Source organism: Pisolithus orientalis (assembly GCF_024613125.1).
Source record: "Pisolithus orientalis strain OTSU chromosome Unknown F5J12scaffold_25, whole genome shotgun sequence".
Taxonomy (NCBI): domain Eukaryota; kingdom Fungi; phylum Basidiomycota; class Agaricomycetes; order Boletales; family Pisolithaceae; genus Pisolithus; species Pisolithus orientalis.
In genome coordinates this window covers 206058-218755 of record NW_026260806.1, presented here as the reverse complement: position 1 = coordinate 218755, position 12698 = coordinate 206058, and the positions used below count along the sequence as shown (strand labels likewise).

At 42.5% G+C, this 12698-nt stretch overlaps 1 protein-coding gene across 1 annotated transcript; it reads right to left on the bottom strand.

The window, feature by feature from the left end:
• Window positions 1-1561: 1561 nt before the first annotated feature.
• Window positions 1562-2912, bottom strand: F5J12DRAFT_784356 (uncharacterized protein; the record flags this gene model as incomplete). The annotated part of the gene is made up of 4 exons (XM_051743008.1): window positions 1562-1785; window positions 1992-2082; window positions 2127-2314; window positions 2705-2912. 4 exons carry the CDS (start codon window positions 2910-2912, stop codon window positions 1562-1564), a joined length of 711 nt encoding a protein of 236 aa, XP_051597927.1.
• Window positions 2913-12698: the final 9786 nt, after the last annotated feature.

Sequence of the window (12698 nt, the reverse complement as noted above, 5' to 3'; positions counted from 1 at the left end):
GTCAGCCTCCGCTCTCTCGGCATCCCCCGGCCCGGCATCCTGCCTATTTGGCCGACGAGGCGCGTCTTTCCAGCCTGCTCCGCCAAATCAGACAGCCGCTGGACTCCCCCCGGAACTCCGATAGACTACAGCCCTGATTGCCAGCGTGTCATCAATGGAGATTTCAGGATCAGTCCTGCGCCACGTGCGCCACAGGAAAGTCTAGGGATCGGTCTGGGCCAGTCATAAACGTTTGCGGGAGACGCAAGCAGCCAGCACTTGTAGTTAAACGAGTGGTCGTCGTACCAGGACCCCTTTCCGGACTCAACGAGAAAAGGCAGCTATTGTTTAGCCTCATGTCATTATGTTGCAAATTTATTTGGTCCATTGTCACGTGCCCCCATTGTAAGCAGCATGCAATGGACCACTTGCCATTATAATGGTCAGGTTTGGCTAGATTATAGCAAATATGTGATATTTTATCTAAGATATAGTGCAAATGTGTAAAATATTATGTACACATACCCATTTTTGGCAATCTTTCAATGACACATGGGTGGCATTGGCATGGCTTATAATGGGTGTGAACAGCCACCCTTAACATGTATTATAAGGTTCTTATCATGTGCCCAAGAAATTTGCAACATTATAGCTACACTTAGTTCGAAAAATTGGCAGGTGGCGATGCCGTGGGAACTTCCTTAAAAGGAAAGGCCGCCCTCAGGCAGGTGGGTGGGGAGGGGGTTCAAGCATTTGGGGTGGGCCCTGCTGGGCATCACAATGTCAGGGCTCAGGCAGGATGGCTTGGGAGGGTGCTGAGGAACTCTGTTCACATCCTACATGTGTTTATCTATGCTCTTAACCAATAAAAAGTGGGAAATTGGCATCAGGAATGGGTTGTAAAGTGCAAAATCCATTGGAAAGTGTGCTAAGTGACTTAGCACCAGGAAATTTGCAGCCAGATAAGCAAATTTTCCCAGGTGGGAGGGTGGCCTATGCCAATTTTTTTGCAAGCATGCAGCCAAGCCTGAAGCACAAGCACCACATGCAAGGTGTGATCATGTGACTGCTTCCCATGCCTGAACACCACTCATCTAGCAAATTTGGGCAGGTCTCTTTGCAGAATACCCATTTATTTCATGAATAGTTACATGGCTGACATAGAGTGGCTTCCAGTAGCATTGAATTGAGTACAGATGCATGGGCAAGGGTTGAGCACAGCCCAGAAGTCTCCCAACCCTCACTTTCTTGCACATGCACCTTCCGCTTAGTCAGCGAAATTTGCAGTGGCTGTAAGCACAGCCACCTGCAAATTTTTCGGAATAAATGTACATAATTACACAGGATGATGGCAATGACAACTGCAAATGCTCATGAACCAGCCACTTCATCTTGATTCTGTTGCATGACTTTACTATTCATTGACCTGAACCTAATTCTTTTTGATGGGTGTGAATCATGTTCTTCTATAGGGCACTTTGAGCCTGATGCAATGACTGAGGTGCAGTCTACTGGCTCTACTGACACAAATAAAATGATTGAAATGAGCAAACATAGCAGTGGGATTTGCCATAAATACCTGTCAATGTGAGTGGGCAGTGATGAATATGTAGATGGTGAGTTTTGTCAGACATGCAACAGCCTTGTAGAGTTTGTCCACTTCCACAGCACTCAGGTCATGGATTCCTCTGTCACCACATTTGTGGAGAACTCCAGCCAGCCAATTGACCAGTGCAAACCTGTGCTTCTCCAGGTCTTTCTTGAGAGTACACCAAGGCAACCACTTGAAGTGTAATTTGAGCTTCCCTGAGTACATCAGATCATATGAGTGATCTAAGATTGTTGTCATTGACTTGGTGAGCATATCAAGAAGTTTATCCTTTATTGCCTCAACCTTGTCTGACTTTGATGGCTTCAATGAACCACCATCTCCCAGTATGTGTCTTAGGGTGCTTTCCCTTGCATCCCTAATTAGTTGTGAGGCACTTCCAAATCAAGGGAGTGTGACATACTCAAGACATGGCCAATTGTGACCATCTGAATGGTGGAAACAATTGGATGCATCCAAACCACAGGAGTTAAGGTACTTCCTCTGGTGTCAACCTTGTCAGGAGGAAGCATCATGCAAGACATGATAGTGGACTGACCAGTTTAAGGAATTTCACAACCACTCCCAACTGCACCTCATCTTTCAAAAGCCTCAGGTTACATAGCATAGCTGTGAATGCCTCCATTCCTGCAGGTTCCTGAATGTTGGCTTCTAGGGATCCCTGCCATGATGGAGAAACATGTCCTCTCTGTGTGTCATTATTGCCAGAACCCATTACATCAAAGCCTGTGGATGGTGATGCATCAGCAAAGGACTTCATACAGATAGCTCTGCACTTCTGACAGGGATAGACATCAATGTTATTGCTCTGAAGGAACATTGCTACATCAATGAAGATGACAGTGCTGAGGTGCAGCTGTTGGCCATCTCAGTCAGAGGGGACCTAGTCATCATCATCATGTATGTTAGACTTGCTAAAGAAATGTTCTTCAGAATAGTCCCAGTCAAGTTCATGGCAAAGCCTGATGCTTGTAGAAGACAACTGGGGGAGCATGGGCATATCAAAGCATTTAAGGGAGGTGTGAAGAACAAGCAAAAAATCTCTGTGCCAGTACTGGTCATGCAGATTACTGTTTTTGCTAACAAGGTTACTGTGAATCATCAATGCAGTTATACCTAGTACCATCCAAGGGTCATGTGTACCATCAAAGATGTTATCAGGAACTTGAAGTTCATCCAACTCCAACTCTGAGTTATTATCTGATGCACAAGACAGCTGCACAACATGCTCCCACAAGGGTTGCAGGTACTTGTTGACATATGGAAGATATTGCATGTCCAAGCTATACTCCTTCATCAAAGGTTCCAGTTTTTTGTCCAACATGTACTTTGCTGTTGGGATTAGATGCCATGAGAAGACTCCCATTTTAAGGATGCTGCAACAGTAGGAGGAAAAGGCTTCCAGCAATGAGACATGCAAAATCACTGTATGTTCAGTAGTTATGTCCTTGTATCATGATCTGACCCTTGTGAGTGGTCAGTTGTACTAAGGCAAAGATATGATGTGAAGCTAGACCTACAAGGACTGGCAACACTTGCAGGATTTGCAACCCACCTCCAAGATGGGAGGTGTTCCCTCCAACCAAATGATCATATTGAACCATTGCTGCATACCACACCAATCTGTTGGAGAGCATATGCACCCATCTTCCTTGGCTTCTGTCAAGGTGTTGGTCTGGGAATTGGTTTCAGAATGAAACTCTTCCCAGTACTTGCCCATGATATCCTTGAGAGTAGATACTATGCATGGAGTCCTGAGCATGGGAGGAGTACAGCCATGAGAGGTGAACAGTTCTGCCACCCCTTTGGAGCTGATGATTAACCACCTAATGGCAGAAAGGCACTGTCACACACCAAAGGTGTTGTGGACATGGTTACAGCTGACTCTGCCTAACTTGTCAACAAGTTGTGTGCAATGCCCATGAATGCAGATGAAGACTGAAGGCCTCATGTGTAGAAAGACTGCTGGATGTGAGCAGTCATCCTTCACACAAGAATGACTCATCAGTGCTAAAGAGAAAAGAGGAAGTGAGTTAAGCATGCATTAAAAGTTTTTAGTGCCCATGTATGGCATTCCAGTTTTCATCATATCTCCACCATTTCCAAAGATATTGATTCCATTCTCACACTTGCTTAAAGTGCTCAGCCATGCAATTCTGCCTTCCAAATTTGGAGAGGATCCTCACACCCTACACATTTCTACAGCACTCCATCCTTCAGACACTCATTTTGTGAAGTCCATCAATAATGGCCACCTCTTCATTGATCATCTCACTTGTCTCACTTGCCAGAGACAGTGGCTACATATATCTGCCAGTCATTCCCACCAGCTTCTGTCCTGAAGCCCCCTGGTTCATCCCATCATTGTCAGCCCCATCTCATCCCATGCAGCTTGGTCAGCATGTTCTCCTCATCAGTATGACTTGCAGAAGGACATTCTTTGGTTGCCTCAGGTCTGTCACTCAGTTAGAAAGGTCTTATGTGGTCATTTCAGTCTCCCCAGTTGATGAAGCATTTGGATTGTTCCTCCATGCTCCCTGCACTGTCTTTATTCCAATCTTGTCCATCATTCTCCCCATGTTGTGACAGCTGCAGCATAATCTACTGTTCTCCAGCCTCCACTGCAAGCATTTCACAATTTTTCATGACAGAACATGTTGAAAAAAATTGAAAGAAGAGATACAATGTTATTTTGGATGTTTTCAAACAAAAAATCCAAAATTAATAATTTATTTTCTTTGCATGTCCCACCTATAAACATTAATTGACAGTAATGACCATTAGCTTCTAGTCAAATGACAATTACTGTCAATTTATGTTTGCTGGTGGAGAAAGCAAAGAAAATGAAATATTATTTTTAGATTTTGTCTCTGAAAACATCCATTATAACATGGTATCTCTTCCTTCAATTTTTTTCAACATCTTTGGTCATGAAAAATTTTGAAATGCTTGCAGTGCTCCCTGATTGCATCCATGACAAGTATGATGTGCATCTTGCCTTCTTACTGCAAGATTCAGCAGAGGATGTCCCCCCTTCTCCTCCTCCTCCATCAGAGCCCTGTCCATGAAGCTTTTGTTAACTTCACTGAGAGGATGAAAGGGTGGGAGACACAATCACATATGATCCCATTGCCCCACAGACCCCCAACACCCTAGCCCCTTTGATGCCTGACTCATGCCCTTCAATTCTGGAATTAATACTTCCCTATCTGGAAACACCATCCATCTGTCATGCCATCTTTGGATCTAGTGATGTCTCTGCCAAGATCTGACTTGCATTGCCACCCCCTAATGTGATATCAGTGTGCTTACTCAGTTTCTGACTCTGTTTGACTCATTCTGTGATATTTTGACTGTCCTTGACTTGTTCATTGCCAATACTTACCAATCTTCTTTGCTTGCTTACTTTTCATTTCTTGCTTACTCATCATGATTACTTGGTCCTTACTCATTACTTACCAAGCATTTAGTCATAACTAATGTAAAACATAAAAACATGTGGACAGTTTTTTGAGCCACTGTATCTAGTAGAACATACCATCTATCACTTTGCTATACTGAACCCCAGGTAACATAGCATATACATCACTCCACACCCCAATTGCACCAAAAGGCAGTATATTTCAAAGTATATTTCAAAGACAACACATGTACAGTAGTGGGCAAGTGGTAGCTATGGTCTAACCTCAATCTGACTCATCCTCTGTTGTTGACCCATCCTGATGTTCCTTGATTGCAGCCACAATGATGCATGCCAAAACCTTGCACTGGGACTCTGTCATGAGTGCACCAGCACCTGAGTGAACACTACTTATAGAATTAGTTATGATGCACCTTGATGTATGGAAGCACACATTGGCCAATGGCATTTATCTTAGAACATATAGCTGGTAAGACACCAACCTCTTTAGTGGCATCATCAAAATCTTGAAGGCACTTCAGGTACAACTTGGAGATGGAACAGTATTCCTGTGTGGTGAAGGATATACAGTGAGGGACAAAAGCATTGCAATGTTTGTGAGGTGTGAATTGTTGCTGATGTAGCTTGGGCTATTCTGCATGGATAATCATGATACCTATACCAATGGAAAGGGGTGACTCTAAGCTTTCTGGAGCACTAAGGTTAAGCCAAAATGAAGCAATACATGCTGAGATACACCCTATTCTTTCCAAAAAGTGCATTGCAATGCTTTTGTCCCTGACTGGTAAAATAGTGAAAAGTGACCTTTTGATGGGGAAATATGATTACATAATAAACCACATGATCATCCAGATGATTTGTCAGCATGTAAACAATGACAAACATTGGACTTGTACCATTAACCCTCCCTCTTTTACCACAACTCATGAAATCATCTCTCTAGCTCACATGGTCATTTTATCAAGGAATTCTTATCAAATACTGGTGGCCACCACAGTGCCATCAGTATAACATGCTCTCAGAACCATCAGTGCCTTAAAAAACCTGCTGCCAGTCATTTCCTGGACTGTTTCCCCCCCATACCCAATGTGTTCTGGGACTAATCAGTACTTGGAAGGCTGAGAATGTTTTGGAGGTCAATCTGGCACTTCAGAACATGATGGACAAACCAGTCCCCTCTCAACCAATGCATTTCTGGCAAAGGAACACTGGTATGGAAGTTGGGGTGAGACAAAACCTCCTTGTGCTCTGAGCACCATAAGAGGGTTCACTAGATCTTGCTCTGATCTGAACTGTAGATGACTGGGGAAGGATTATTTGGTCATATGTGACCAAAGGCAATATTCAGGGCCAGATGGAAGCACAGGATTCTGCTCCATGGCAGTTCAGTAGCATATCCTTCTGATGACACCCAGGGGTAAAGCAGATTTTGTCTTTCCCTAACTTCCATACCACTGTCCCTGTGCCAGAAATGCATTGGTTGAGAGGGGACTGGTTTGTCCATCATGTTCTGAAGTGCCAGATTGACCTCCAAAACATTTTCAGCCTTCCAAGTACTGATTAGTCCCAGAACACATCAGGCATGGGGGGAGAAACAGTCCAGGGAATGACTGGCAGCAGGTTTTTTAAGGCACTGATGGTTCTGAGAGCATGTTATACTGATGGCACTGTGGTGGCCACCAGTATTTGATAAGAATTCCTTGATAAAATGACCATGTGAGCTAGAGAGATGATTTCATGAGTTGTGGTAAAAGAGGGAGGGTTAATGGTACAAGTCCAATGTTTGTCATTGTTTACATGCTGACAAATCATCTGGATGATCATGTGGTTTATTATGTAATCATATTTCCCCATCAAAAGGTCACTTTTCACTATTTTACCAGTCAGGAACAAAAGCATTGCAATGCACTTTTCAGAAAAAATAGGGTGTATCTTGGCATATATTGCTTTGTTTGGACTGAGCCTTAGTGATCTAAAAAGCTTAGAGTCACCCCTTTCCAATGGTATAGGTATCATGATTATCTGTGCAGAATAGCCCAAGCTACATTGGCAGCAAGTCACACCTTACAAACATTGCGATGCTTTTGTCCCTCACTGTAGTAGGAGTGGTTTCCATCATGTGGATGCAGTTCACAATGAACAGTTTAAGTCCCTGAGAGAAGAACTCGATCAGGGTTACATCTTGGGTGATGGTTGAATCAGTGACAGTGGTGCAGAAGTCAGTGATGTATTGTTCAACCAAATTGATCTGTTTAAGGGTGTGTAATTTTGTGATTGCAACACCTGCAGAATTGGGGGAGGTAAAGGATGCCTTGAAGGCAGTGACAAAGTCAGTGAACTTCCCAAAACTCAGGTGAGTCTTTTCAAGGGAAGTTTTCTGGAAGGTTGCTGCCCAAGAGCATGCAACTCCCTTCTTCATATATGACAATGTGTAGATGACCTGCTTGGTGTCAGTGTCATAGACTTCTTCATTGACCATGAGATAGGTCTGGACTGAAAACAGCCAGCTCATGGCATTCTTTTGGTCACTGTCAAGATCAGATGGGGCACCAATCTTCAATTCAGTGGCCTTGACAGCAGTAGTGCCAGTCATTGCCTTTGATGATGAGGTGGACACTGTATTTTGAGGTGGGGATGGGAGTGCAGGAGTTGAGACAGGGGTAGGTACAGGTGGGATGGGTGTACTGAGTGAAGAGAGGGACTGGGTGGAGAGGTTTGAGGGGATACCAGAGGTAAAGCCTCTATCTGGTTGTTCTGGTTCATTGGAGGAGGTGTCTGTGACAGTGCTCTCCTGTTCTTCATCAGACAATAATTCTTCTTGTGTGGGTCACAATGGCACCTGATGTCAGTTGTTTTGGGGGTTCATAGTGGTACACCGAGGGCAAAGTTCTGAGAGAATGCTGCATATAATTGAGCAGCTCAAGTCTGGGTTTCCAGGACTTGAACCACCAGTCTAAATACTACAAAGAAATGGACCATGAGACATCTGGATGTAACAAGCTAACTTTGCCATTGGTTGAACAACAATGGCACATGTCCCAGGTATTGCATAGAGGATGGGAAGAGAATGAGAGCAATAAGATGAACACTTGCCTTATAGACTAGTTGAGGCAGTAGTTTTTGAGGAAGTAGTTCTGAGTTGAGCTGGGGCTTGAGTAAGAAAGCACAGTATATTGTTTGATTGTTTGATAGCTCAATAGGGAGGAAGGTAGAAATCCCCAAGTTTATATACATGTGTAGCTACACATGGACCAGTAGTGTATAAGGAAACTACTACTATGTATAGTAAAGAATAGCAGAGAATGTCATGAAACATGACATCATAAGTGACATCATTGTGGAGCTGAATAACTGAGCAAGTCATGTGATGATACATGTTGTATGAAATGTGTAAATCTAGACGTGTCTAGATATTGGAACTAATAGGATATTTCCAACACTCCCCCTCGCTCTAGAATGGGAGAGTAACAAGTCCCATCAATGAGTGATTCATTTCAAACTTCTGCCACATGAGTGATTTGGTAAGACCATCAGCCTTTTGATGATTGGTTTTAATATATTCAACACCAAAGAGTCCATCTTGTACACATTTGCAAATGAAGTTCCACTGGACATCAATGTGTTTTGACTGGCTGTCTGAGACTGGATTCTCAGCTATAAAGCAAGCACCCATATTGTCACAGTATAAAATAGTCTTGTCCAATTTGATTTTTAATTCATCAAATAGCATGTGGAACCATTTGATTTGACAAGCAGCATCACATAAAGCCATATATTCAGCTTCAGTGGAAGAGAGTGTTCTGTTTTCTTGACTGCCAGGAAATCAAGGAAGTGCCAAGAAACATGGCATATCCAGTAGTAGAGTGACAAGCGTCTTTATTTGAGGCCCAATCAGAATCAGCAGATCCAAAGATTTGCAGTTCAAATCCAGAATAATAAAGTGCTAGATTCAGTGTAGATGCAACATATTGAACTATGTGCAGCACTCTGTTTCAATGATCCTCTGTAGGATTCAACATATATTGGCTCATGTGAATGACTGCAAAAGCTATGTCTGGACAAGTACCAAGAGCCATATAAAATAATGACCCTATAATTGATTGGTACTGAGAGCAAAGTTGGGATGTTGCTTGATAGTTGGAAGGAGCCTTTTCAGGTTGATATCCCAAAGGTAGTGGAGTGTGAATGTTTTGAGCAGTCTCCATGTTGAACCTTTTCATTACTTTTTTGACATAGGGAGTTTGATTGAGGTAGATGTCTTTCTTTGACTGATCTCAATGAATTTGAATTCTGAGATATTCTTTGACTTCTCCTAAGTCATGGGATTCCCATTTCTTCATAAACTCATCTTTCTTGGCTTTAAGAAGATGTTTGTCTGATCCAAGGAATAATCCATCATCAACATAGACAAGGAAAATGACTGTGCCAGCTTTGGAACTATAAATATATATTCCAGCATCCACTTTTGAGTGAATATAGCCCATGCAAAGTAAGGATTGATGCAGGGCTTTGTTCCATGCAAGAGCTGCTTGCTTTAAGCCATATAAGGCTCAAAGCAACCAATAAACCTTGTGTTCTTGACCCTTTATTTTGAAGCCTTCCAGTTCTTCCATATATATTTCTTCATCTAAACTGCCATATAGGAAAGCAGTTTTAACATCCAGTGCTTCCATTTCCCAATTTTTCTGAGCAGCAAAGGCAAGTATGATTCACACTGTCTCAAAGTGAGCAACTGGAGAGAAGGTATCTTCAAAATTGGTTCTAAATTCTTGTGTGAAGCCTTTCACCACAAGACATGCTTTGTAACAACCATTGCTTTTGATAGTGAAAACCCATTGACACTTGACTGGTTTGTGATTCAGATTTAAATCCATTAGAGTCCATATGTTTCTTTCTTCAATTGATTTTAATTCATCCTTCATAGCTTCAAACCATTTCTTTTGTAAGTCCAGAGAAAGCTTGAGAACATCTTTATAATGTTCTGGAGATTCTTTAACTCTAGCAGCTAGTGTGAGTTCAAAGGGATTCATATTTGTGTTGACATCTTGTTTGACTTTGGGAGAAGGTGGAAGAGGAGTTAATGGTGAAGGAGGAGTATGTGATATATATATTGTGTCCACTCTTGTGGAACTTGTGGAGGTTGCATATGTGGTGGCAACAAAGGTGACACAGGTTGCCTATTCTCCAACTCTCTCCTACTTTCAGGTCTTTGTTCTCAAATTTCTTGAGTAGACTCTTCCACATTGTGCATATATTGTTGCAAGTGATCTCTTCTTTCTTGAATTTCCCTTTCAATTTCTACAGAATTTCTCCAGTCTCCATAGAGATTACCAGGTCTATTAGGAACTCTGATTTGTCTCTGAGGATGAGGTTCAGTAGGTGGACAAGGTTCTTGATGAGGAACATTCCAGGGATTATGAGGATGCTGCACAAGATGAGGATTGACTGGTGGTACAGCAGCAGGTGCTCTCTGTTGTGGTTGAGCTGATCTATGAGGCTGGTCTGCAGCTCTTTCTTGCTGTGGGTTAGGTTGTGGATTAATTGGACTTGGTGGTCTGGGTTGATGAGACCCATTTTGGAACTGATCAGGTTCCAGTAATGAATGTAGGCTTTCATTATCTGAATCAGAAGATGATTGGTCATTGTCAGAATTGGGGTCAAAGGAATTGGGTTTTGGGAAAGAATCCAAGCAAAATGGAAATGAGTCTTCTACAAATTTTGCAGTATGCAAGAGAATGATCTTTTGACCATGGAGAAAACAATGTTCTTTTGTATTTGGTTTGTAACCCAAGAAAACCATTTCAATTGTGAGGTTCCAATTTGTCTTTTCTTTGATCTTTAGGAACCCAAACAAATGCTTTGCAACCAAAGGTGCAGAAGTAGGAGATGTCTGGAATTTTGCCAAGGAAAAGTTCCACAGGAGTCTTGAAAAGAATCTACTTGAGTGGTGTTTGATTATACACATGAAGTGCACAATCAAAAGTGAAATTCCAGTAGCTTTTAGGAATGCATGTATGATGTCTGAGAGCACCAGACTTCTCAAGAATAGTGTGATTAAAGCATTCAGCACAACCATTTTGTTGAGGTTGATCAGAAATTGATAATTGATGGGTAGCTCCATGGGAAGTGAGGAGCATTTTGAAGGTTTGACCCATAAATTCTCCCCCTTGCTCTGAATGGAGTGCAAGTAAATGGTAACCAGTTTGGTTCTGAGCAGATACCAGCCAGTCAGCAAAAGCATGGTAGGTATTGGATTTCTGACAAAGGTAGAGGCAAAAGCTGAAAGAAGAATAGTTGTCCAATAAAGTAAGGACATATTTAGAGCAGAAGTAAGATTCCACTGGTAGTTCCAAGAGGTTGGCATGCACTAGTTCAAGAGGTTTGGTAGCTCTTTTCCAGGAAGGTTTAAATGACTCTGAAGCCAATTTGCCTTGAGCACACCCTTTGCAAGATGAAGTCTCCCCCTTAAGAGGAAACTCAGGAAGACCCAATCAGTGAAGATGATGAAAAGTGTTATTCACCAGGTGTCCAAGATGATTATGATTATGCCAGAGAGTTTCCAGTGATAAAAGTCATACCAGAGGGCAAAGGACTGAAAAAGCATTGGTAGGTGGAAGTGGAATGCCCACAAACCAGTGTAATGGTGAAGTCAGTGAAGCTATTTTTGCTTCAAGGACAATCTGGCCATCTGGTGCTCAGATCACCTTGTTTTGTAATGTTGCAGTACTCCTATACCCATTTTTGAGGAGTGCATTTCTTGAACAGAGTCTCTTTGAAAAAAGACGACTGTAAGTAACATTATGGAGAGTAAGATTGTGGCCTGATTCAAGGTGCACAACACTGTTCCTTCTCCCAAGATTTTCACTTTAGACAGGCCAGCAGTAGATGCAGAGCCTGGAGATGAAAATTCTTGGAAAGTAAGGTAATCAGTTTTAAATGGAGTCATATGATGTGATGCTCCTGAATCCAACATCCAAATTGACTTGCCTTTAGGTAGGTTCTTGAAAGATGCATGCACACCCAAGGGGTAGCAGTCAAAAGCATCATAAGCATTGTGATCAAACTCACCAGGAAAATATCCTGCAGCAGAGTTGTTAGGGTCATATTTTGCATCAGGATGTTGGTGAAAGAAGGAAAAGCATAAAGGTTTTGCAGGTTTTACATCAGGTACAGCATTATGAAATTTGGTCAAAGCAAGAGGGTGGCATTTTTGAAGTCCTCAGGAAGACTTATTAATATCTCTGTTTCCCTGTGAAGGGATAATGCCTTTGTCCTCAACAATCCCATCCTGAACCATGTCTTGTGCAAGCCACATTGGCAACTGCCATTCCATCTGAGGATGACCTGGGGTCACTATGACATAACCTGTCCTCCCTAATAGAGGGAAAGGGTATTGTCCTCTGTGGAGAGTTTGCACTCTCCCATTGTCATGGTTCCCATAGGGGTAAGTCCACATGGAGTGGATGCATGGCTGCATGGAGACAAATAGAACAGGTGCAAGGAGAATTAGACCTTGGGATTTTGACATGACTTTTGACTGACTCAACTTGATTGTTGAAGGAGCCCTGGATTTTGTCTAGGAACCAGGAAGATAATTCACCAGTACTGTCATGACCATGCATTCATCCTAGGTCCTCACTCACTCTGCACCCCTTTCCACTGGTCATTTGCTCACTCCACACCAACTCC